This window comes from Rana temporaria, chromosome 4 (assembly GCF_905171775.1).
Source record: "Rana temporaria chromosome 4, aRanTem1.1, whole genome shotgun sequence".
Lineage (NCBI taxonomy): Eukaryota > Metazoa > Chordata > Amphibia > Anura > Ranidae > Rana > Rana temporaria.
Genome location: NC_053492.1, coordinates 134,371,952 through 134,396,714, shown reverse-complemented (window position 1 = coordinate 134,396,714; position 24,763 = coordinate 134,371,952). Strand labels below are relative to the sequence as shown.

Sequence of the window (24,763 nt, the reverse complement as noted above, 5' to 3'; positions counted from 1 at the left end):
TAAATAATAGGAACATCATGAATGTTAAAAAACAGGACATAAGGCAAAATACCTTATGTAGGTGTTGGGTAACGCTGCACAATGCATATGGTGCAAGCAATGAGAATGTCTATCTAAAGGGAAGCTGTGGTTCTTTCTTTCTCACAGCACTGCTGTCCCTAGATAGGGAGTACACAGCAGGCAACATGAAAGCACATCTAAAGGCATGCAGGGCTGCATTATTTCCTGTAACAGCAGCCATAGCCCTGGGTCATGTGACCTGGTAATAGGCGTCACATGCTGTGTAAGGAAGAGGGGGATGTGATTGATTTGGATGGTCATGCAGTTTTCTGTTCTATTCAGTGTCTTCTACTTAGAATTTTCCTCTAGCATTGTGTCACTACATGCATTGAAGTCCTAGACTACAGCGTGGCGGGGGCTCCAGGACTGCAGTCATGGCGTGGAGGGTAAGAACGTCAGTGTAGCCTCTCATTTTCTTTAGAGACCATAATGGACAGAATTCTATCTACTATGCAATATATTTGTTTTATGTTTTATACTTTACAGATTACTTCTGGAAACCACATACTGTTGCAGGACAGATGTCCCACACCGGGACACTTAGGACAATACAGACTATGGTGTTCCCGGGACAGATGTCCCACACCGGGACACTTAGGGCAATACAGACTATGGTGTTCCAGGACAGATGTCCCACACCGGGACACTTAGGACAATACAGACTATGGTGTTCCGGGACAGATGTCCCACACCGGGACACTTAGGGCAATACAGACTATGGTGTTCCAGGACAGATGTCCCACACCGGGACACTTAGGACAATACAGACTATGGTGTTCCGGGACAGATGTCCCACACCGGGACACATAGGGCAATGCAGACTATGGTGTTCCAGGACAGATGTCCCACACCGGGACACATAGGGCAATACAGACTATGGTGTTCCAGGACAGATGTCCCACACCGGGACACTTAGGGCAATACAGACTATGGTGTTCCAGGACAGATGTCCCACACCGGGACACTTAGGACAATACAGACTATGGTGTTCCGGGACAGATGTCCCACACCGGGACACATAGGGCAATGCAGACTATGGTGTTCCAGGACAGATGTCCCACACCGGGACACATAGGGCAATACAGACTATGGTGTTCCAGGACAGATGTCCCACACCGGGACACTTAGGGCAATACAGACTATGGTGTTCCAGGACAGATGTCCCACACCGGGACACTTAGGGCAATACAGACTATGGTGTTCCAGGACAGATGTCCCACACCGGGACACATAGGGCAATACAGACTATGGTGTTTCAGGACAGATGTCCCACACCGGGACACTTAGGACAATACAGACTATGGTGTTCCGGGACAGATGTCCCACACCGGGACACATAGGGCAATACAGACTATGGTGTTCCAGGACAGATGTCCCACACCGGGACACTTAGGACAATACAGACTATGGTGTTCCAGGACAGATGTCCCACACCGGGACACATAGGGCAATACAGACTATGGTGTTTCGGGACAGATGTCCCACACCGGGACACTTAGGACAATACAGACTATGGTGTTCCAGGACAGATGTCCCACACCGGGACACATAGGACAATACAGACTATGGTGATCCAGCTGTTGGGGAACTACTGACCTCAGCATTCCTGCTTGGACTTGTAGTTCTACAACCGTGCTGGACATTGTTTCAGTCAGGCTGCACATCTGGCGGTGATTGTTTTGTTCCCTTCAGCTCCTCTAACCTTGCAGGGAATTAAAGCGGAACTAAAGGGTGCAAAACATATCTTTCTGGAGGGGCCGCTAGGTTTGGAGAGAGACTGTCCCTGCGACTCAGGAGGGGACGTGTTGTGTCAGTGAGGTCTCATCATCATCTGTGCTGCTGCACCCTGCTGTCAGTGTCACTGTGAGAGTCAATTTTATGTGTGTGTGTGCCGCCCATTCTAAGTTCTTGCCCTCCTGAGTTATGTCCCTGACCTACTTACTATATATAAAAAAAAGTGGAGGTTCACCCGGAAATGACAATTTTTACCCTTAGATTGATGCTCATTTTGTCTAGGGGAATCGGCTAGTTTTTTTAAAATCGAAGCAGTACTTACCGTTTTAGAGAGCGATCTTCTCCGCTGCTTCCGGGTATGGGCTGCGGGACTGGGCATTCCTATTTGATTGACAGGCTTCCGACAGTCGCATACATCGCGTCACGATTTTCCGAAAGTAGCCGAACGTCGGTGCACAGGCGCCGTATAGAGCCGCACCGACGTTCGGCTTCTTTCGGCTACTCGTGACGCGATGGATGCGACCGTCGGAAGACTGTCACTCAAGAAGGAACGCCCAGTCTCGAAGAGCATACTCGGAAGCGGCGGAGAAGATCGCTCTCTAAAACGGTAAGTACTGCTTCGATTTTGAAAAAAAATAGCCAATTCACCTAGACATAATGAGCATCGATCTAAGGTTAAACATTTTTTTTAGGGTGAACTCCCGCTTTAAATCATATTGCTAATTGCATATTGTATTCGTTTGTAGCCTAAATACTCTAATTTGCACTTAAAACTGTAATTTTGTAACTATTGGAAATGCCAGTAAAAACTTGGCTGTGTCAATAAATTTCAATCTGGTAGGTTGGCAACACTGGGTGGATGTGATATTGAGCAGTGCTTTTTTGCTTGGTTATACACGCCACTCTATACAGCAAGGGGCAGATGTGAGACGTGTATTTTATTGAGAAAACCATCCCCCAAAAAAGCACTGCTCAATATCACATCTGCCCCTTGCTGTATAGAGCGGTGTGTATAACCAAGCATCAAAGCACTGGTCAATATGACTTTAGTCTCCGCCCCTTTTTCGGCCCCTTGCTGCGCCTGCGCAGTCGAGGCAGGACCCTATCCAATAGGGGAACCAGCTTGACAAGACAGAACACCGGTGTTCTGCCGAGATGTGTCCCCCTAGCGGATAATGCCCGCCCTGGACTGTGCAGGCGCAGTGCTCTAGCTCCAAAAATTGCTGCACGCTCCCGATGCTCGCTCCACTCTGCAAGGGGGCGGGTGTATTACAATTATATTGTGTAAGCGGCTGATGCCACAAACTCCCCCATCAACAGTGCAAAATTCGCCCTTCTTTTCATACACCCGCCCCCGGTGGCGTGTGTATTACTATTATATCGTCTGCAAGGGGGGCGGGTGTATGAAAAGAAGGGCGAATTTTGCACTGTTGATGGGGGAGTTTGTGGCATCCACCCCTTACAGAGAATAATTGTAATACACCCCCCCCCTTGCAGAGTGGAGCGAGCATCGGGAGTGTGCGTCAACGTGTGGCACAATATTGTGCTCATTGCGCATGCGCCGTGTCCAGGCGATTCAGCTTCAGGAATTTTCGGAGGTCCGATGCGCCTGCGCTGGACAGAGCAGGAGGTTCGCTGCGCCTGTGCAGGACAGAGCGGGCAAAATCCGCCGGGGGACAATTCTCGGCAGGACACAGGGATTGGGCTTGGACTGTAAATTGCGCATGCACAGCTCAGTTTACATTCTGGAGAACACTGTGAGCAGGCAGGTAGATGTATTTTATTGCAGAAGAGACGTATGTCTCTTCTACACTAAAAAGCCTTCCTGCTCACAATGAGTGACAGCGGAACTTTTTAGTTCTGCTTTAATAAACAAGAATGTGCGGACGTGTGAAAGGTAGAGTATATGTGGGAACACGTAGGAGAGACTCTGGGTTATTTTGCTTCAAGTAAACTTCCAAGGGCTCGTTGCATGTACCACAGCTATTGCAACCCCTCTGAAAAGTGATCTTGTCTCCTCACTGATAGGCGGTAAGGAAACCAAATGTCGCCTCCTCACTGCTTGATTTAACCTGCCAAGCCGCAATTTTGCTTATTTGTGGGGCAGCCCCACAGATTTGCATGGTTTGCATTGGACGTTGGTAATGCCCACCAAATGTGACATGCTGATTAATTATTACTGCAGCCATGCAGCTGGCGGATGTGCCCATTGCCGAATGGCTGCATGCCTGTGTTCAAGAGGGTGGTTGAGAAAGGGGTAGTAAAATTGTGGCTCAACTGCCATGTGAAAAGACTTGTGGAGGTCCAGAGGGTCACATAAGTGGGTTTGGTTGGTATTAATGAGGTTATGAAGGTTATAGAGCAGCATGAGAGCTCTGGTTGGAGAATAATGTGTTTTCCCTATTCTTTTCTTTATGTACAGGATTGTAGAGGACTATACTTCCCGGCTCCGTTACCTGCTGTATCCAGAAAGATTCTGATTGGCTTCTAGGTCCTTTCCATGTTTCTCCGGCCACTGAAGCTCATCCAGCCAAAGGACAAAAATGCATAACTACAGAATCTGGTAACATTTGTACGGCTGCTGTGAATTCACTTGGAAATCCTCACAATGGTGCAGGTTTACAATTGCCACCCTTTTGGTTCCCAGAGGATTGTGCAAACCAAGCAAGCACCGGAGGTGTTTTGCTGTGGCCGGGATAGTGTGTTTGTGACCTGTGCTGGGGGATGTAAGGTGGAAGTGTTCACTGTCTGCCAGGAGCTGTGCCAACCTCTCTGCAGCTTTAACACACTTGGGAAAGTGCTTCAGATGCATTACAGTGAAGTAGGTAAGAAACCTCTGAAACCTGAAAAATCTTACAGGGGTTATGACCCACCCTTACTTAGTTCTGCTGTAAGGCCCCTTTCACATTGGGGTGGTGGGAGTGTCGGCGGTAAATCGCCGCTATTTTTAGCAGTGCTTTACCATCTTTTAACCCCCGCTAGCGGCCGAGAAAGGGTAAAAACCGCCCGCAAAGCGCCGCTGCCTATTGATTTCAATGGGTAGAAGCGGTGTATTCACCACTTCTACAGCGCCTCAAAGATGCTGCTAGCAGGACATTTTTTACTGTCCCGCCAGCACAAATCCTTCGGGCTTGCACACTGGAGTGAATGGAGCTGCTCTTTCAGGGCGCTATATTTAGCATTGTAGCGCCTGCAAAGTGCCTCAGTGTGAAAGGGGTCTAAGTGATTCCAAAGTCTAGTTTTTGTTTCCGTTAAAAATAACAAGCATGTTGTACTTGCCTGTTCTGTGCAGTGGTTTTGCACAGAGCAGCCCAGATCCTCCCCTTTTTGCTCCTGGCCCCTCCCTCCTGTTGAGTGCCCCCACAGCAATTAACTTACAATGGGGGTACCTGAGCCGCAGCTCCCTGTGTCCATTCAGGCACAGAGCTGTGGACTGGCCCCGCCCCCATTTTTCATTGGCTCTCTGACTTTAACAGCAGCTGGGGAGGGGGGCCAATGGCGCTACATTTCTGCATAAAACCTTCTGCCTTTACAACCACTTTAAGGAATAAAAAATAGAGCCAAAGCTCTTTTGGCCATACTTCTCTCCTGTGGGTCACTTATTTTTGCACTCCTGTGACCCAGATTTAGCCGACAACAGGCTATAGCCCACTATCGGCTGAAATCAAAGAGCCAGGCCAGGCTTTATTGTCGGGATCTGACCAGATGCATGTCCGTCAGCTTGCTCAGCCTCTCGGTAAACCACTGAGAGCCTGAGCTAGCCACTTGCATTCCCCTCCATAGTCGTGCCCCAGTTCTCTGTGCTTAGAATAGACCAGAGATCTAAGCGATCAGTGTATACACTTAAAGCGGAGGTTCACCCTAAAAAACATCTATGTACCATCCCATCAAGCATACTAGCATTGGCTACAGTATGCCTTTTTTTTTGCGCTGTATTTACCGTTTAATCCTTTAGTTTAGTTTCAGACTCCCGCGGGGAGTAGGCATTCCTATGAAGAGGGGAACATGATTGACGTCCGGCTATGGCACGTCACGCGTTCCAAAAATAGCCGGACTAGGTTTTGGCTCTTCACGGCGCTATACGGCGCCTGCGCATGGACTAGGAGCTGACTGCGCAGGCGCCGTATACAGCCGAGTCCTATTTCGGCTATTTTCGGAACGCGTGACGCGCCATAGCCGGACGTCAATCATAGCCGGTCCCCCTCTTCATAGGAACGCCTACTCCCCGTGGGAGTCTGAAAAGAAACTGCAGGATTAAATGGAAAATACTGCGCAAAAAAAGGCATACTGTAGCTGACGCTAGTATGCTGGACGGGATGGTATATAATTCTTTTAGGGTGAACCCCTGCTTTAAGTTGGGCCCTGTGATCAAGGCCTAAGGGTAATCCAGCAATCTTTTGTATGCTGTGTGCTTCAACACTTACTCTAGTGACAGTGTCACTGTTTTCAAATGCTGCAATTTTCATTTTTATGTCAAGTAGACAAGTTTTCTTCTGCAAGCCTCCTAGTGCCATGGAGTGCTCAAATAAATGTACTTATCACTGCCTTCTTTTGGGACTGGTGTGTCTATGTAAATCCATTATTCCTGTTCTTTATCCATAGAAATTAGAGCTGTACAATTAATCGTTAAAAAATCGTGATCTCGATTCTACCCCCCCCCCCCCCCACAAACACACACTGGCCCGGATTCAGGTAGAATTGCCCCTTATTTGCGGAGGCGCAGGGCAGCGTTTTTGCCCTGCACCCCCGCAAATTTACTGCGCTACCCGCGATTCACGGAGCTACTGTACAGTAGCTCCGTAAATTGCGTGTGCGCTGTGTAAACTTGCCCTGCGTAAGGGCGCCTAATGTAAATGATCCCGTAGGGGGTGGGAATCATTTAAATTAGGCGCGCTCCCGCGCCGAGCGTAGAGCACATGCTCTGTCTGGAAACTTTCCCGACGTGCATTGCGGCAAATGACGTCGCAAGGACGTCATTTGCTACAAAGTGAACGTGAATGGCGTCTAGCGCCATTCACGAATCACTTGCGCAAATTACGTAAAATTCAAACGTCGCGAAGCGGGAACGACGGGTATACTTTAGCATTGGCTGCCCCTGCTATTAGAAAGGGCAGCCTTACGCTAAACACGCCGTACGGAAACTACGTAAATTGCATACGCAGGGCTCGCGCAACATTGTGAATCGGTGTTAGTATGCAATTTGCATACTATACACTGAGCACAATGAGAGCGCCCCCTAGCGGTCATCGCTAGAATGCAGCCTAAGATATGCGTGGCATAAGAGCCTTATGTCACGCAGATTTTAGGCTGCAGTCGGCGTTACGATGTTCCTGAATCAGGAGCATTCGTAACGCCGGGGCAAGTAAGCAATTGCGCTGTGTAACCTATGGTTACACAGGCGCAATTGCTTCTTGAATCCGGGCCACTATCTCCAATATACAGAGTTTTCCAATTCTTTCATATAACAAGTGGAGAGACTTTATTTGTTCACTCAGCTGTCAAAAGAAAATATCTGGGCAGTCTGCCAAGTTCTTAACAGGAAACATTGTAACTAATGCTTCCTTCTTAGATCAAAGGGATAAGCTTCTTTGTGTAAAGAAAAAATCTGTTTGTAACAACATGAAATATTGTTACTAATGCTTCCTTCTTAGAGCAAACTTCTATGTGTAAATGCAGGAAGTTTAACCACCTAAAGTCCAAATCTTTTTATGACACTTGTTTCTCAAGTTAGAATCAATATTATTTTACTCGAAAATGACTTGGAACCCCCAAACATTATATATTTTAGCAGAGACTCTAGGGAATAAAATGGCAATTGCTGCAATATTTTATGTCATACTGTATTTTCCCAGCGGGCTTTCAAATGCAATTTTTTGGTTGAAAAAATACACTTCAACTAATTAAAAAAAAAAAAAAACGGTAAAGTTAGCCCATTTTTTTTGTTTTAATGTCAAAGATGATGTTACGCCACGAGAATCGTGAGAGAATAGTGATCTATCTTCTAAGCCAAAAAATTGTGATTCTCATTTTAGACCGAATCGTGAAGCTCTAATAGGAATGGCCTTAAATCAGTTTTGAAAAATGCCTGTTACTTTATACAAGTCAGTGCCACTTGCCAGACCTTTGTTCAAAAACCAATGGTCTGTGGAAATGTTTCATAATGGGGAAATTGCTCCTGCTTGTGCCACAATGGCAGTTTCCACAACTGTGTTTCCAAACACCCATTGTATTCATTATGTGGCTGTGGGTGTGTCCTCATGGATGGAGTTTGGGCAGTTCAACAAAGGCTCTCTTTGCTGCACAAACCCACTCTGATAGATCCTGGGCTCTCTACGGGGAATGCTCAACCCCTACAGCTGTCAATCAAACAATATGAACATGAATGAGCTGGGCAAACTATTTGGCTGTGCTGTATTGGCAGGTCCTCGATTCGGGATTTTTAAGTAGCGAAGTTTTGCGCCATTCCACAAGCGTGTGCAATTTTGAAGGGTGACATGTTGGGTATTTATTTACTCTGCGTAACTTTATTTTTCACATTATGCAATAACATTGGGCTAACTTTACTGGTTTTTTTTTTGTTTTTTTTTTGTTTTTTAAGCACAAAACTTTTTTTTTTTTCCAAAAAAACGCATTCGAAAAATCTGCTGCGCAAATACCGTTCGAGATAAAAAGTTGCAACGACCGCCATTGTATTCTCTAGGGTCTCTGCTAAAAAAAACACATATATAATGTTTGGGGGTTCTATGTATTTTTCTAACAAATAAATGATAATTTTTACATGTAGGAGAGAAATGTCAAAATTGGACTGGGTGCTCCAGAATGCCTGAAGGTGCTCCCTGCATGTTGGGCCTCTGTATGTGGCCACGCTGTGTAAAAGTCTCACATGTGGTATCTCCATACTCGGGAGGAATAGCAGAATGTGTTTTGGGGTGTAATTTGGGGTATGCATATGCTGTGTGTGAGAAATAACCTGCTAATTTGACATTTTTGTGAGGGAAATTTTTTATTTTTTTTTTTGCAAAGAATTGTGGGAAAAATGACAACTTCAAAAAACTCACCATGCCTATTTCTAAATACATTGGAATGTCTTCTTTCCAAAAAGAGGTCATTTGGGGGGTATTTATAGTTTTAGGGCTCTTTCACACGTCCGTTCAGTTTTTCAGATCAGTTTTTTTTTCATCAGTTGATCCGTTTTTCCATTAGTTTTTCATCAGTTTTTGCATCAGTTTTTGCATCAGTTTTTTCATCCGTTTTAAAGTGGAGGTTCCACCTATCTAACAACTTTAACCTTAAACACAAGGGCATAGTTAGCCTAAAAACCGTTCGCCAAACAAAAAATTTAAAACGTTTGTTTACCTTTCTTTATGGTCTGTGAAGCAGGCACTTCCTGGTCTGTCTGAGTGGGGCTGGGCGTGTCTATTTCTTTCCAGCATAGGGCTTCAGAATGCCAGGAGCTAAGATGGAAACGTCCATCGCTGTATTTTATAAAGTTTACTTTCTGATGAATTAAGAATGCTGGCGCCTAGGTTCCTGGGATGGGTGAGTACATTATTGTACATGTACTAAGCGGGAGAAAGGATTTAAAAAAAAAAAAAAAAAGAATTTCGGGGGAACCACCCCTTTAAGTGCCCAGTGGTCAAGTGGTTAACCTTTCGGTGACCACACCCTTTATATTACAATAATAACATTGGGGTTTTGTTTTTGTATGTTATTTTATTCACACAAATTGTTAATAAGGACAGATTGAAACAGGAAATAAAATTAATGCAGCCAACTCATTTAAGGACATACTATTTTGTTTTTCTGTTTTTTACGTACTTTAAGCAAAGGGTCAAGAATAAACTAAAAAATACAAAATGATCGATTTCTCACTACAGAAATGAAATTAATAACTAGGTAGAAGCATTCTAGTAGAAATTAAATTTTTGTATTTGTGTTTTTACACCCCCTCTAATGTTTTTGCCCCTCAGGAGATTACTTGGTAACTATCGAGGAGAAAAATAAAGTTTCCTCTCTGCGGACGTATGTGAACTGGAGATGCCAGTCTTTAGGGAGCTCCCGTGTCAGTGTGCGAATGGTGGGACTCCAGTTGGATACCCTGTCTCCTGCCTCATCAAAAGACCAAATGGAGATTATCGAGATGCCACTTTCTGAGGACCCTCTCCGTCTCTCTAGTTGTCCTGTGCGAGGAGATCTCCTGGTCGGGTGCAAGAACAAGCTATTGATATTTAGTATGAAGTACATCCCCGTTCATGGCACGCCAGTGTTAGATTTTGACAGGTCCTTGGTTTTACAAGTCTCTGGGATTGTGCCTGCTGAGGTGTATTTTTGTGCCAACCATGTCAGCATAATAAGCGATCTAGAAGTTCTAGTGTTCAGGCTGACACCTGAACAACAAGAGGTATTGCCAGATATATCCACTGCTATTCCGGATCTGGGAAAACTGCAAGAGAAAGGTGACATGCCATATGTTTTTTTCTTTTGTTCACACCACCTAATGTATTGCTGTTTATTATTTACCACTGTATGTGCCACTTGCAGACCAGTCGCAGTAAGCATTAGGGTTGATTTACTAAAACTAAAGAGTGCAAAATCTGGTACCGCTGCAAATGGTAGCCAATCAGCCTCTAAGGCCGGGTTCACACTGGTGCGACAAACGCTCCGACATTGGGAGCTCATGTCGCATGACGTGTGAAAATCAATGTTTTCCTTTGGGAGCCGTCTTAACTGGTCCGACACAAGTCGGCCCGACTTTGAAAATGCTCCCTGTACTACTTTGGTCCGACTTTGATCCTACTTCACTCCATTGAATATCACTGAAGTCTGATCAAAGTCGGATCGCCGTCTTGCATGATCCGACTTTGGCATGCGACTTGTGCTCTGATCTTGAGGGGGAACTCCACGCCAAAAAAATAAACGGCATGGGTTCCCCCCCTCCAAGAGCATACCAGACCGTTCGGTCTGGTATGGATTTTAAGGGAAACCCCCTACTCTGAAAAAAACGCATGGGGGGTTCCCCCCAAAATCCATACCAGACCCTTATCCTAGAACGCAGCCTGGCCCGTCAGGAAAGGGGGTGGGGACTACCCCCTCCTGAACCGTACCAGGCTGAATGCCCTAACATGGGGGGGGGTGCTCTGGGGCTCTGCGCCCCCATCCCAAAACACCACCTTATCCTCATGTTGATAAGGACAAGGGTCTCTTCCCGACAACCCTGGCCGTTGTCGGGGTCTGCGGGCAGGGGGCTTATCGGAATCTGGGCTAAGGGGGCCCCCAGATCCTGGCCCTCCACCCTATGTGAATTAGTATGGGGGTAAATTAGTCATTGCGCACTGCGCACACGGCATTACAGCGGGAGAGAGCGTTGTGTCAACAACATCGGAAGAAGAGGAAAGAAGACAACGGAGAAGACCGGGCAAGAGCTAGCAAAAGAGTAGGCAGAAGACGCCGGACAGCGGGATAAGAACCAGATAGCACGGAGAAGAGGCCGAAGAAGGCGGAAGAGACCCCCAGAGCTGCCTAATAAATTACCAGCCAGGCTGCTTGCTCGGATAAGGATCAGGTATGGATTTTGGGGGGACCCCCACACCGTTTTTTTTAGGCGTAGGGGGTTCCCCTTAAAATCCATACCAGACAGAAGGTCCTGGTATGCTCTTGGTGGGGGGGCCATGACGTTGTTTTTTTTTTTTGGCGTGGACTTCCCCCCTCAAGATTGTGCCTGGTATTGTCGGGGATCGAAGTCGAATCCCTGTTCATTGAAGTCGGTCGCATGTCAGACTACAAATTGCAGGGCAAAGTCTCATCCAAAGTAGTACGTCTGTCGTGTCGTACCAGTGTGAATCCAGCCTAACTTCAGCTTGTTCAATTAAGCTTTGACAAAAAACATGGAAGCTGATTGGTTTCTATGCAGAGCTGCACCAGATTTTGCACTCTCCAATTTTAGTAAATCCAACCACATTGTATTCCGCAATTTTGACACACTCTGGGAAGAATATTAAATACAATAACTAATATGCTGTTTGGTTGGGAAAGTATTTAAAGCGGTAGTAAACCGCAACAAAATCTTAAAAAAATGTCCCCTGCAAAATATTAGCATAATGTGCTAGTATGCATTGGAACAAACCCCTTCAGCGGTGCACTGTCATCGCTGATAGGGATGGATCTTCACCTGGTCTTCCGGGTTCGCGGGCTTTGGCAGTTTGACTGGCCGAGACGTGATGTCACTCGCGTGTAAGGCCACTTGCGCATTGGACACCTAAAAGCACCGTGTATTTATGCAGTCAGTTTTTCTTTTCTTTTTTTTACTGCGCTAAATGCAACACATTTGCTTTTATTATTAAATGCATGCAATTCCTCACATTTTTATACAGCCCATTTTTTGCTACCATCTCTGAAAGGCTTGTAAGTACTCACACAGTATTTTATTCTATAGGTAAGAAAGATGTACTACCCCTGAAATCATCTCATTCGTTGGAGTGTGAAGACTATGTTGTGTTTGACAGACCTGTGGAATTGATTGGTGAGGAATGTAAATCCTGCAGCATTGTGATCACCCCAGAATCCACTGGATTGTCCACAGATCCACTAACGACTTTCCATGTCAGCTATTTGCTTTACAGGTAGATGTAATATAGAGTTACTTTGTGGTGTATTTTATTTTTATTTTTTCTGCCACAGTTTACATGGGCAGTCCCAGTAGATAGGATAGCAATATACAATGCAATCTTTAGTGTCTCAGAATGTTTTACCCTATGTGGGTATTTTTTTCATGTGACAAAACCCTATTGTAAAACCGGCAGAAAAAGAGTTGCATGCTTAAAGGGTCACTAAAGGATTTTTTTTTTTTTTTTTTTTTTAGCTAAATAGCTTCCTTTACCTTACTGCAGTCCTGGTTTCATGTCCTCATTGTTCGTTTTTGCTCTGATGTTGCTGTAATTCTGCTCTGTTCTGGACACTTCCTGGTTGTCTGTTTCCTGATGACCACAGTACTGGGAGATTCTAGTTTCATTTTCCAAACCATCACTTCTCTATGGCTCTATACAGCACAGAGGCAGGATAACATGCAAAAACGAAACTAGAGGTACATTATATGATTGATTTTTATCTATTTTTTAATCCATTTTAAAAGGAATCAGTTAACTAATATGGGGTAGATTCACGTAGAATGGCGTACGTTTGTGCGGGCGTAACGTATCCTATTTATGTTACGCCTCCGCAACTTTTACAGGCAAGTGCCGTATTCTTAAAAGAAAGTTGCGGCGGCGTAGCGTAAATAGGCCGGCGTAAGCCCGCCTAATTCAAATTGTGAAGAGGTGGGCGTGTGTTATGTAAATTAACCCTGACCCGACGTGATTGACGTTTTACACGAACGACGCATGTGCCGTCCGTGGAATTTCCCAGTATGCATTGCTCCAAAGTACGCCGCAAGGACGTCATTGGTTTCGACGTGAACGTAAATGACGTCCAGCCCCATTCACGGACGACTTACGCAAACGACGTAAATTTTTCAAATTTCGTCACGGGAACGACGGCCATACTTAACATTGGTGCGCCGCATATACGCCTCATATATCAGGGGTAACTTTACGCCGGGAAAAGCCTAACGTAAACGGCGTAAATGTACTGCGTCAGCCGGGCGTACGTTCGTGAATTCGCGTATCTAGCTGATTTACATATTCTAGGCGTAAATCAGCGTACACGCCTCTAGCGGCCAGCGTAAATATGCAGTTAAGATCCGACGGCGTAAGAGACTTACGCCGGTCGGATCTAATAGAAATCTATGCGTAACTGATTCTAAGAATCAGGCGCATAGATACGACCTCTCAGACTCAGAGATACGACGGCGTATCTGGCGATACGCCGTCGTATCTCCTCTGTGAATCTACCCTATGTATCTCTACCCTGTAAACAGTCATTTCAGCAAAACTTTTTTTTTTCCTTAACTCCTTTAAGGCTGTTTTATTAAAGGAAACACAATTCTGTGTATCTTCCCCCCTTATAGTCAACAGTGACTGACTGATCCATCAGGATATGTGATTTTTCACACGTCTGCGCTGTCAGTGGTACAGTAATTCTCCAGAATAATACATATAAACCTGTATGGGACCCTACGATACCTGAAATGTCACATTTCCTACACTGTGTCAATGCCGGCAGCATATCCAAGTCAAGAGTCTGGAGAGATGTTTTGCATTTTTTTTATGTGTCCCTATGGAAGGAGCATTGTAATGGAACCCACCCCAAAAATGCAGCAAGCATGCAACAAACCTAGACACGCAGCTGTAAATGCATCTTAAAGGGTTTATAAATTGAGACTAAACCCTCCTATAGTTTACAGCCAAAAAGGCTGCCATTGTAGCCTCTGTTTGATCTGCGGTTTCCAAGTTGCTGCACATGTGATCGATTATGATATCAGCCATTTTTTGGCTTGACCGTTTGGTAGAGAGCACAAGCAACTGTGACGGTTATCATTCATGGCATGCCTTGAATGTAACTGTTTTGGCGAGCTTCATTCTGCTTTAAAATAACTGCCTGTGCAGAGAACCCTGTGTCTGCAGATGACTAATTCAGAAAACTGAATAAAATCTGAACTGGCAGGACCGTTGGAGGAAAATACTCTCAAAGGAAAACAAGAAAAATGGTGAGAGGTAATAATCGCAAACTTATTGACTTCTATTTTTTTTTTTTTATAGATATTTTTGAAAGCTAGGGTGTGTTTAAAAAAAAAAAAAAAAAAAGTTTTTTTAAAGTATCGCAAATGGACAATTCCCAGACTGCAACAATATATATAATTTTCTTTTATACATAAAGTGCTGCGCCAATAGAATAAAATAATGTCCTTTTAAGCGGTAGTAAACTCTGTAAGAAAAAAAATTATATTTCCACCTGCAAGGCAATCTCATCATATGCGGGTATGCAGTTCTTTCAGAGCGCATGCACCAGTGACGTCGCCGGCTGCTGCTCGCAAGAATATCTCCTAAACGGTGGATGTTTTAGGAGATATTCTACTTACAGTTAAGCTTTTATTATAAGGGCACCTGTAGGTAAAAATAAAATTTCATTTTCTTTTTTAATTTTTTTTTTTTACCACTTTAAAGTGGAAGTTAAAAGGGTTGTAAAGGTACAATTTTTTTTTTTTTTTTTCTAAATAGCTTCCTTTACCTTAGTGCAATCCTCCTTCACTTACCTCATCCTTTGATTTTGCTTTTAAATGTCCTTATTTCTTCTGAGAAATCCTCACTTCCGGTTCTTCTGTCTGTAACTCCACACAGTAATGCAAGGCTTTCTCCCTGGTGTGGAGAAAGCCTCTTGAGGGGGGGAGGGGGTGAACAGGAGTGTCAGGACGACCACTAACACACAGCTCCTTTCTCTATCTGCAAAGTAGAGAGCGTCCTGACTCTCCTGTATTCCAAGGGAGGGGGCAAGCACGACACTCCACACCAGGGAGAAAACCTTGCATTACCTTGTGGAGTTACAGACAGAAGAACAGGAAGTGAGGATTTCTCAGAAGAAATAAGGACATTTAAAAGCAAAATGGAAGGATGAGGTAAGTGAAGGAGGACTGCACTAAGGTAAAGGAAGCCATTTAGGGTAAAGAAAATTGTACCTTTTACAACCCCTTTAAAGTTGTTGTAAGGGTAGAAGGTTTTTTAATTTAATGCATTCTATGCATTAGGATACAAAGCCTTCTGTGTGCAGCAGCACTCCTAAACACTTAACTGAGGTTCCTCTAGCTCCAATGATGTTGCAGGAATGTCTCGGCCATCCCAGACTCCCCTCCTCATTGGCTGAGACAGCAGCATGGCACCATTTGACTCCTGCTGCTGTCATACAATTAGAATAGAAAGGGGGCGGGCCAGTCCGCAGCTCTGTGTCTGAATGGACACAGAGCTGTGACTCAGCTTGGGTGACCCCATAGCAAGTTGCTTGCTGTGGGGGCACTCGACAGGAGGGAGGGGCCAGGAGCACAGAAGAGGAGGATCCAAGCTGCTCTGTGCAAATCCACTGCACATAGGAGGTAAATATAACATGTATGTTTTTGTATTTTTTTTTATTTTTATTAAAAATAAGACTTTACAATCATTTTAACTTCCATCACTGACCTTTACCTATAGGTAAGCCTATAATAAGGCTTACCTATAGGTATTGTAAATATCTCCTAATTGGGCACCGTTTGGAAGATATTTACTGTACATGCAGCCAGTGACATCATTGGCACATGCACTCTAAAAGAACGGCCACCCATGCCATTCCTTCAGAGCCCTGTGCCGTAAACAGTGGCTCCCACACGCATGCGTGGAAGTGACGTCTTTGTGGCTTTGGCCATTTACAGAGCCAGAGTCCGCAAACCCGTAAGCAAGACGGGTGAAGGTGGAAGCAGCGTTCAGCTCTGACACGTCGGCGCGGGAGGGCTTAGTTTTTAAGGCTGGATTCACACTAGTGCGATTGGATGTGGATTTTCCTTCATCCAATTGGCATGACAGAGTGTACCCAGCTCTCAATGGAGCTGGTTCACACATTTCCATGGCAGCCGCAGAGCACATTGCACAGGAGTCCTGTGCCTTTTTGAGTTTTTAGTTTTAGTTCTGAATTCAGGCAAAAATTTGGGCCGGAAACAGGGGCGCACCGGACCCCTGCTTTGAGCAGGGTCCACAGTGTGAACCCAGCCTAAGGTAAGTTTTTAACATAATGTGCTAGTATGTGATGCCTACTAGCACATTATGGCTTTTCCTTGCAGGGTAAAGGGGGGGGGGGGGGGGGTGGAAAGCTTTAAGCTCAAACACAAAACTAGTTCTTGAGTGAAAGACTTAAGACTGTAAAAGCACATCTTCCAAAGTGAAAACAGAGCCCCACTCCTTGTTTGGAACCAATGACTATGTGGTAGATCAAACTGTCTCCTTCTGAAAAAAAGCCACCACCAAGGGGAATCGGGTGTACTCTTACCAAAAAACGGGGACCTTCTAATGAAGTAAAGGTCAAACAAGCTGTTTAACATGTAGTCCTCTACAAGCGTAGGCGGTACTCTAGGAACTCCGGGCCATCCTTTTACATATTGTACATTCCCATCAGTCTGTCCTTGGGGAGCTTTTCAGTCTTGGGTCCTTATGTCACATACATACATGCCATACATACATACACTAGGCTCAATTGAGACAGAAGCCAGTTAGACCAGTGTTTCTCAATTCCAGCTCTCAAGGCGCCCCAACAGGTCATGTTTTCAGGATTTCCCTCAGATGAAATAGCTGTGGTAATTACTAAAGCAGTGAAACTGATCAAATCACAATGGAAAGCCTGAAAACATGACCTGTTGGGGCGCCTTGAGGACTGGAGTTGGGAAACATTGGCCCAGATTCTCAACCGAGATACGACGGCGTATCTCCAGATACGCCGTCGTATCTATGCGACTGATTCTTAGAATCAGTCACGCATAGATATCCATTAGATCCGACAGGCGGAAGTCTCTTACGCCGTCGGATCTTAAGTGCATTTTTTTTTTGGCCCGCTAGGTGGCGCTTCCGTCGAAATCCGCGTTGAGCATGCAAATTAGCTAGATACGCGAATTCCCGAAAGTACGCGCGGCCGACGCAGTAAAGTTACGACGTTTAAGTTAGGCTTTTCCCGGCGTAAAGTTGCCCCTGGGTCTATGAGGCGCAGCCAATGTTAAGTATGGCCTTCGTTCCCGCGTCGAAATTTGAGAAAGGTTACGTCGTTTGCGTAAGTCGTCCGTGAATGGGGATGGACGTCATTTACGTTCACGTCGAAACCAATGACGTACTTGCGACGTCATTTGGAGCAATGCACACTGGGATAATTTACGGACGGCGCATGCGCAGTTCGTTCGGCGCGGGGACGCGCTTCATTTAAATGATACACGCCCCCTACCCGCCGAATTTGAATTCCGCCGGGTGATTTACGCTACGCCGCCGCAACTTACGGAGCAAGTGCTTTGAGAATACAGCACTTGCCCGTGTAAGTTGCGGAGGCATAACGTAAATGAGATAAGTTACGCCCGCACAATTTTGCGCCGATCTACGTGAATCTGGGCCATTGAGTTAGACTACCAGCATGTTTTTGGCATGTGGGAGGAAGCTGGAGTAACTGGACAAAAGCACAAGGAAAGCGTGCCGATGCCATGCTGATCATATACTGACCAGGATGGTGATTATAGATATCGTGAGCATTTTTTGAACAGTTTGGTGCAGCAAAGATTTTCTACCTTGGGTGTGGAATGCTGATGTGTGCAGTGTTTTTCACAACTGTAGGAAGAAGTAACACATAGTAAATATACTGTACATTTTATAACCAAAACCCTGCAGAGATTTTCAAAACATTTTTTTTTCTGCATTTTATTAGATGCCATAGGTGTTTTATTAGATGGAAATTCAAAAAAAGTAGACAATATTTAAAAAATATTAACGTTTTATATTTTACATAGGAGGTTTACACCAGATTTTACAGATGGCTTCAGTGTTGAATATACAAGATTGCACTCCTTACAGCTTATGCCTATGTACAAAACAGGTAAATTATATTATGTATTAATTATGTTAATTGGGTTTTCATACAAATTGTTGATCAGTTAAATCTACAGTTTTAATCCGATTTGATCCGGTGTCCTTTATTTTCTTTGCCGTCCTCTTCTGTTTCACCCGATGTAGCAGCTTGCTGTGTACTCTGATCGGTGTGTTAGAAGATTCCTCAGTAGACTGCTATGAGGAGAACTCATATTTGACACGGAGCAGATGTAGAGATAAGATGGATATATGTGTAAAATCACCTTGTGCTAATGTTTTTATTACACCTTTTACGTATAAAGTGTAATTCTACATGTACTATTTCTAGCTTTACGGTGGTTTCACTTCTACTCTTCCTTCTCACATAGCAAATCTGAGTTACCGTATTTTTCGCCGTATAAGACGCTCCGTAATATAAGACGCACCCAATTTTAAAGGAGGGAAATCTAGAAAAAAAAGATTCTGAACCAAATACTGTAGTAAAATATTTGCCCCCCACTCGTCATCACCATCACACCACCCCCACATTAGTAATAGCCAGTAACATTGTCCCCACATTAGTAATAGCCAGTAACATTGTCCCCACATTGGTAATACCCAGTAACATTGTCCCCACATTAGTAATACCCAGTAACATTGCCCCCACATAGTAATAGCCAGTAACAGTGCCCCCACATAATAATAGCCAGTAACAGTGCCCCCACATAATAATAGCCAGTAACATTGCCCCCACATAATAGCCAGTAACATTGCCCCCACATAATAGCCAGTAACATTGCCCCCACATAATAGCCAGTAACATTGCCCCCACATAGTAGCCAGTAACATTGCCCCCACATAGTAGCCAGTAACATTGCCCCCACATAATAGCCAGTAACATTGCCCCTACATAATAGCCAGTAACATTGCCCCTACATAATAGCCAGTAACATTGCCCCCACATAATAGCCAGTAACATTGCCCCCACATAATAGCCAGTAACATTGCCCCCACATAGTAGCCAGTAACATTGCCCCCACATAGTAGCCAGTAACATTGCCCCCACATAGTAGCCAGTAACATTGCCCCCACATAGTAGCCAGTAACATTGCCCCTACATAATAGCCAGTAACAATGCCCCTACATAATAGCCAGTAACATTGCCCCCACATAATAGCCAGTAACATTGCCCCCACATAATAGCCAGTAACATTGCCCCCACATAGTAGCCAGTAACATTGCCCCCACATAGTAGCCAGTAACATTGCCCCCACATAGTAGCCAGTAACATTGCCCCCACATAGTAGCCAGTAACATTGCCCCCACATAGTAGCCAGTAACATTGCCCCCACATAGTAGCCAGTAACATTGCCCCCACATAATAGCCAGTAACATTGCCCCCAACTCACTGTTGCAGATCGCTCTGGTAGGAATAGAAGATCCCACGCGAACCCTCTGCTCAGCGCACACTGCCGCCGGGTGTACCAAGATGGCCGACCGCTCCGGAGCTAGGCCAAAGCCGTGGCCTTTCCTAAGACCGCGACGGCAGTGCGCTCCGCGGATTGGATCGGTCGGATTGGTGAGTCAAAAAAAAGGTATATTTCTTCGTATAAGACGCACCAACTTTTCCCCTCTAGCTTTGGGGAAGAAAAAGTGCGTCTTATAAGGTGAAAAATACGGCAATCAACTCAATAAAAATATATATCCCTCAGAAAACAGGCTTTCTTTAAAGTGGTTCTAAAGGCTCAAGGTTTTTTGCCTTAATGCATTTGGCAAGGGGATTTGCCAGGTTCGCCGGCGAGGGACCTAAAAAGAGGAGGATCGGGGCTACTCTGTGCAAAACCATTGCACAGAGCATGTAAGTATGAAATGTTTATTTAATTTTTGTAATTATTTTCTTTAGAATCACTTTAAGGACCGGCTCAGCAGCTGCTGCCACAACCGAGATATTCATCTTTAACGTGGTCCTGTAAACGATAACGGTGGTCTCCGCGGCGGATTCGCCGCAAGATCGCCGTTATCGGAGGCAGGAGAGGCCGCCGCTCTCCCGCACCCTTCTGCCGCTTACCGGAGCCGCCGGCAGCGACAATCGGGTCCTTCTCGCTGCTTGGCTGGGATACGAATGAGGGCAAGATGGCCGCCACCCGTCTCCATAGCAAAGCAGGGCGGAAGCAATGTCAAAACGTTTTTATTATTATTATTATTATTATTATTATTATTGCATTTTAGTCTAAATATGAGATCTGAGGTCTTTTTGAACCCAGATCTCATATTTAAGAGGACCTGTCATGCTTTTTTCTATTACAAGGGATGTTTACATTCCTTGTAATAGGAATAAAAGTGACCCATTTATTTTATTTTTTAAAAAACAGTGTAAAAATTAATAAAATCAATTAAAATAAATAAGAAAACAAACCTTTTTTTTTTTTAAAGCGCGCAGAAGCGAACGCATATGTGAGTAGCGCCCGCATATTAAACCGGTGTTCAAACCGCACAAGTGAGGTATCACCGCAATTGTTAGAGCGAGAGCAATAATTCTAGACCTCCTCTGTAACTCAAAACATGCAACCTATAGAATTTTTTTAAACGTCGCCTATGGAGATTTTTAAGGGTAAAAGTTTGACACCATTCCACGAGCGGGCGCAATTTTAAAGCGTGACATATTGGGTATCATTTTACTCCACGTAACATTATTTTTCACAATATAAAAAAAAATGGGCTAACTTTACTGTTGTCTTATTTTTTTAATAAAAATTTTTTTTTTTTTTTTCCCCAAAAAGTGCGCTTGTAAGACCGCTGCGCAAATACGGTGTGACATAAAGTATTGCAGTGACCGCCATTTTATTCTCTAAGGTGTTACAAAAAATATATATATAATGTTTTGGGGTTCTAAGTAATTTTCTAGCAATAAAAACCTGTTTTAAACTTGTAAACACAGAGTCTGAAAAACAGGCAAGGTCCTTAAAGTGGAGCTCCACCCTACTTTCAAAATGTTTAAAACTGAGGTTTTTATCTGTAAAATCTAAACAGTACCTTTTGTTTAATGAGGCTTCCGGTCTGCACAACTGCGGGTATTCTTCGGGTATTGTCACTTCCTGTACCACGCAGTGTGCTCTGGGATGAGGATGTGTATACATCACAACGGGGCGGTAACTTTAAATTGCGACGCCTACCGTTGTGATGGCAACACAAGCTGACGCCGCTGCTCCCGTTTGCGAGTGCGCTTGCGCGGGATCGAGCGGTGGATGCTGGGACATCAGCATCACCGCAACAAGGAAGTGTCTGCTTGTGGGCTTCTAATGCCGACAGTTAAAATGGCAACGAGCGCAATATAAATGTAAATAGCAGACAGAATGACAGAGGAGCGGACGTTGGACACCAAATACGTGAGTTTATTTAAGCTATGTTATTAACTATTAAACTACCCCAAAAAAAAAAAAACGTATTTGCATGGGAGTCCTGCTTTTAGTGGTTAAGGCCCCTTTCACACAGTCGGGCCGTTCAGGTTCGCCTGTCGGTTTTTTCGGCGGACCTGAACGGCCGCTCCATTCGTCTCTATGGAGCGTCGGATGCCAGTGGTGACATGTCCACTGACATCTGACCCGCTAAAATCGGACGGATGACGATACGTCGCCATCTGTCCATATCGGATCGGGTGAGATCTGATGAAAACGGACATGCTGTCCGATCTCTCCATAGGAGAAGGTGGCACTGGACAAGCCCCTTCACGCTCAGTGAGCAGAGAGGGACCTGTCATCCGCCGGCTCAGCAGAGAGATCTCCCGCTGAGCTGGCCGACCGATGCAAGCGGATCCGCCCCCAGGTGGAAGGGTCCTAAGGCTCCTGCTACACTACTTTACTACAGACAGACTAAACATCCAGAGTAGGTGTACACCATCGACAAGATTGTAATTATATAGTTGGCATCATAAAGTAGAGCATCATACGTATATTGTTATACTGCAGCTCCCCAAAATCACTGCCAGGGTTTCATGAAAACGGAAACATCTGCTTGTGGGTAGAGTAGGCACATCTGTCTCCCATTCACCTTGATCAAGGCTGTGCTCGGTGTCGGGGAGCCCAAGTATCAGGCTTGAATATTGTCATGTGCGGAAGTTTTAAAAAGTTTGTATGTGAATTTACAGTGCAGGTATCCTATGGCAATTTTTTTTGTTTTATATGGCCATAAAGCAGGTTTATTTTAATGGTTAAAACTGTTTTGGTGATACTTATGGTTAGGGTCACAGATGTACATTCACTTGTTCTCCTGCAGACAGATAAGCTGACTGATCAGCAGTCAGCAGATTGCTCAGTTCTCAATCAATCTTGGTGCTGATGGCGAGGGACAGCGCTGCTACAGCATCCAGGTGAGTATGTACATTAGTTCTTTATGTAGCCCGTATTTGTCTTTAAAACAGAGCTCCGGGCTCCTTCAGAAAAAAATGGAGTCAGCAGCTATAAATACTGTAGCTGCTGACTTTTAATATTGGGACACTTGCCTGTCCACGAATCCAGCGCTGTCTTCAACTAAGCTGATTTTTCATTCGGTTCTTGGGTGTTGCCGCCACCATCTTGGGTAAGGGAAACCGACAATAAATCCTTGCGGCTTCACAGCCCGTTCCCGACTGGCATGCGCAAAGCACGCCTCGCTTTGCGAATAGGTGGAGCACCACTATAAGTATAGATGCAGTGTAAAAAGTACACACTATAGAGGGATATTCTTTGTTCATATTTCATGTCTGAGATTTACAACCACTTTGATGCAGAAAATGCATTAAGGTGGTTGTAATGAGTGAATGTTTTTGGCATTGTATGCATGAAGGTAGAAAACCTTCAGTGTGCAGCTCCCCCCCCCCCCCCCCCCCCCCAACAAAAAAAATCCCAATTAAGCAGAGGCTCTCCAGGGTCTCTCTCCTCATTGGCTGAGACACAGCATCGGGAGCAATTGGCTATCACAGCCAGTGAGGGGGGGACTGAGCCACACCCATAGACATACAGAGGCAGCTCAAGAGCGAGCACACATACGTGATCCCAGAGCACTTGGTAAGGGGGAGAGGCCAGAAGCACCATCTGGTAACCTTAGAAGAGGATAATCGGGGCTGCCCCGTGCAAAACCATTGCATAGAGCAGGTAAGTATAACGTGTTTATTTTAAGGAAAACATTGAACCACCATCCTAGGTTTACACTATAGCAATGTGAGAACCAGCGCAATTCAGGTGTTGCTTCTCACGTCACTGGATATATATATAATATATATAGTAATTGGTGTACTTACAAAGGTTATCAAATATAATGTACAACCGTCTAGAAGCTTCAGGGGGGCCATCTCTGAAAGATATGGGCTACAAGAACAGTTTTTGCTTTCATGTTTGCATTTGTAACGCCCTCGGAGATTAAACATTGGCCCTTATTTATTGGTAATCTTTTATACTTGATTGATTTTCTGTATTGGTGCAAAAAAAGGAACAACCGCTAAAATATTTTTTTGTGTTTTGAAACAGGAAGTCATGTTATCGCAGATGCAATCAGCACAAAAAAAGACCTGCTAAGCCTATTTTGTTTCTTCTCCATGCCCCATGCTGGCTACTTGTACAGTTTATTGAACAATATACAGCTGATCTCTGTTTATCAGTACCCAGAGAGGTCCCAGCAGGCTGTCCTCACTCCTCAATTACTGCACGTCATCACAAGGTATTCTACTGTACTGTTCTGCATGTAGTAGAATGAATCTAGATTTATTCTATCTATTTATTTATTTATTTATTTATTTTTCGTTTGTATTTGTTTGGAGACTGGGATGTCACATAACAATTTGTTATGCTGCTACATCACTGCTCTGGCTAATTCATTTGTGTGTGTCTGTCTATTTCAGAACATCAAAGAAGCAAACTGAGGCTCTGAAAATGTCAAAACAAGCATAAAATGTTATGTACAGTATACACTTTATTTATATATCAGATTAAAAAATGATTGAATAGATATTTAAAAAGAATATGGCTTATGTGTACCGTATTTGCCGGCGTATAAGACGACTGGGCGTATAAGACGACCCCCTAATTTTCCAACCAAAATGTTGGTTTTGGGATATACTCGCCGTATAAGACTACAACCTTCCTCCTAGTCATGCCTCGCCTCACGATGCCACCATTACATGCCAGACTGTGCCCCATTACATGCCAGACTGTGCCCCATTACATGCCAGACTCACTGAGCAGACCTGGGGGGTTTTCTGCCCTTGGAAATCAGTTATTCCACTGTTCAGTAAAGTATATCTAAAGGCCTTACCTTATCCTAAGACATGCAGAATCCTGGCCGTACGTTTTTTCAAAAGCCGCGCCTCCTACGTCTTCTGTTCCGTGATAGGCGGAACACGCAGCTTCCCTGGAGGCACTGTGTTCAGTGTTCGCCTATCACGAAGGCCCTCTCGTCCGAGGACGAGATGGCCTCCGTGATAGGTGGACACTAAACGCAGGACG

General features: G+C 44.7%; 1 protein-coding gene across 2 annotated transcripts in view; it reads left to right on the top strand.

Moving 5' to 3' along the window:
• Positions 1 to 254: 254 nt before the first annotated feature.
• Positions 255 to 24,763, top strand: part of HPS3 (HPS3 biogenesis of lysosomal organelles complex 2 subunit 1) — a 52,908-nt gene continuing 28,399 nt past the window's right edge. For both annotated transcript variants that reach the window (XM_040349084.1, XM_040349083.1), the window contains exons 1-6: positions 255 to 446; positions 4,217 to 4,619; positions 9,765 to 10,250; positions 12,227 to 12,413; positions 18,230 to 18,315; positions 23,789 to 23,978. In XM_040349084.1, coding sequence (XP_040205018.1) covers positions 4,403 to 4,619; positions 9,765 to 10,250; positions 12,227 to 12,413; positions 18,230 to 18,315; positions 23,789 to 23,978 — 1,166 coding nt within the window. In that variant the 5' untranslated portion in view covers positions 255 to 446; positions 4,217 to 4,402. The remainder of the gene's footprint in view (positions 447 to 4,216; positions 4,620 to 9,764; positions 10,251 to 12,226; positions 12,414 to 18,229; positions 18,316 to 23,788; positions 23,979 to 24,763) is intronic.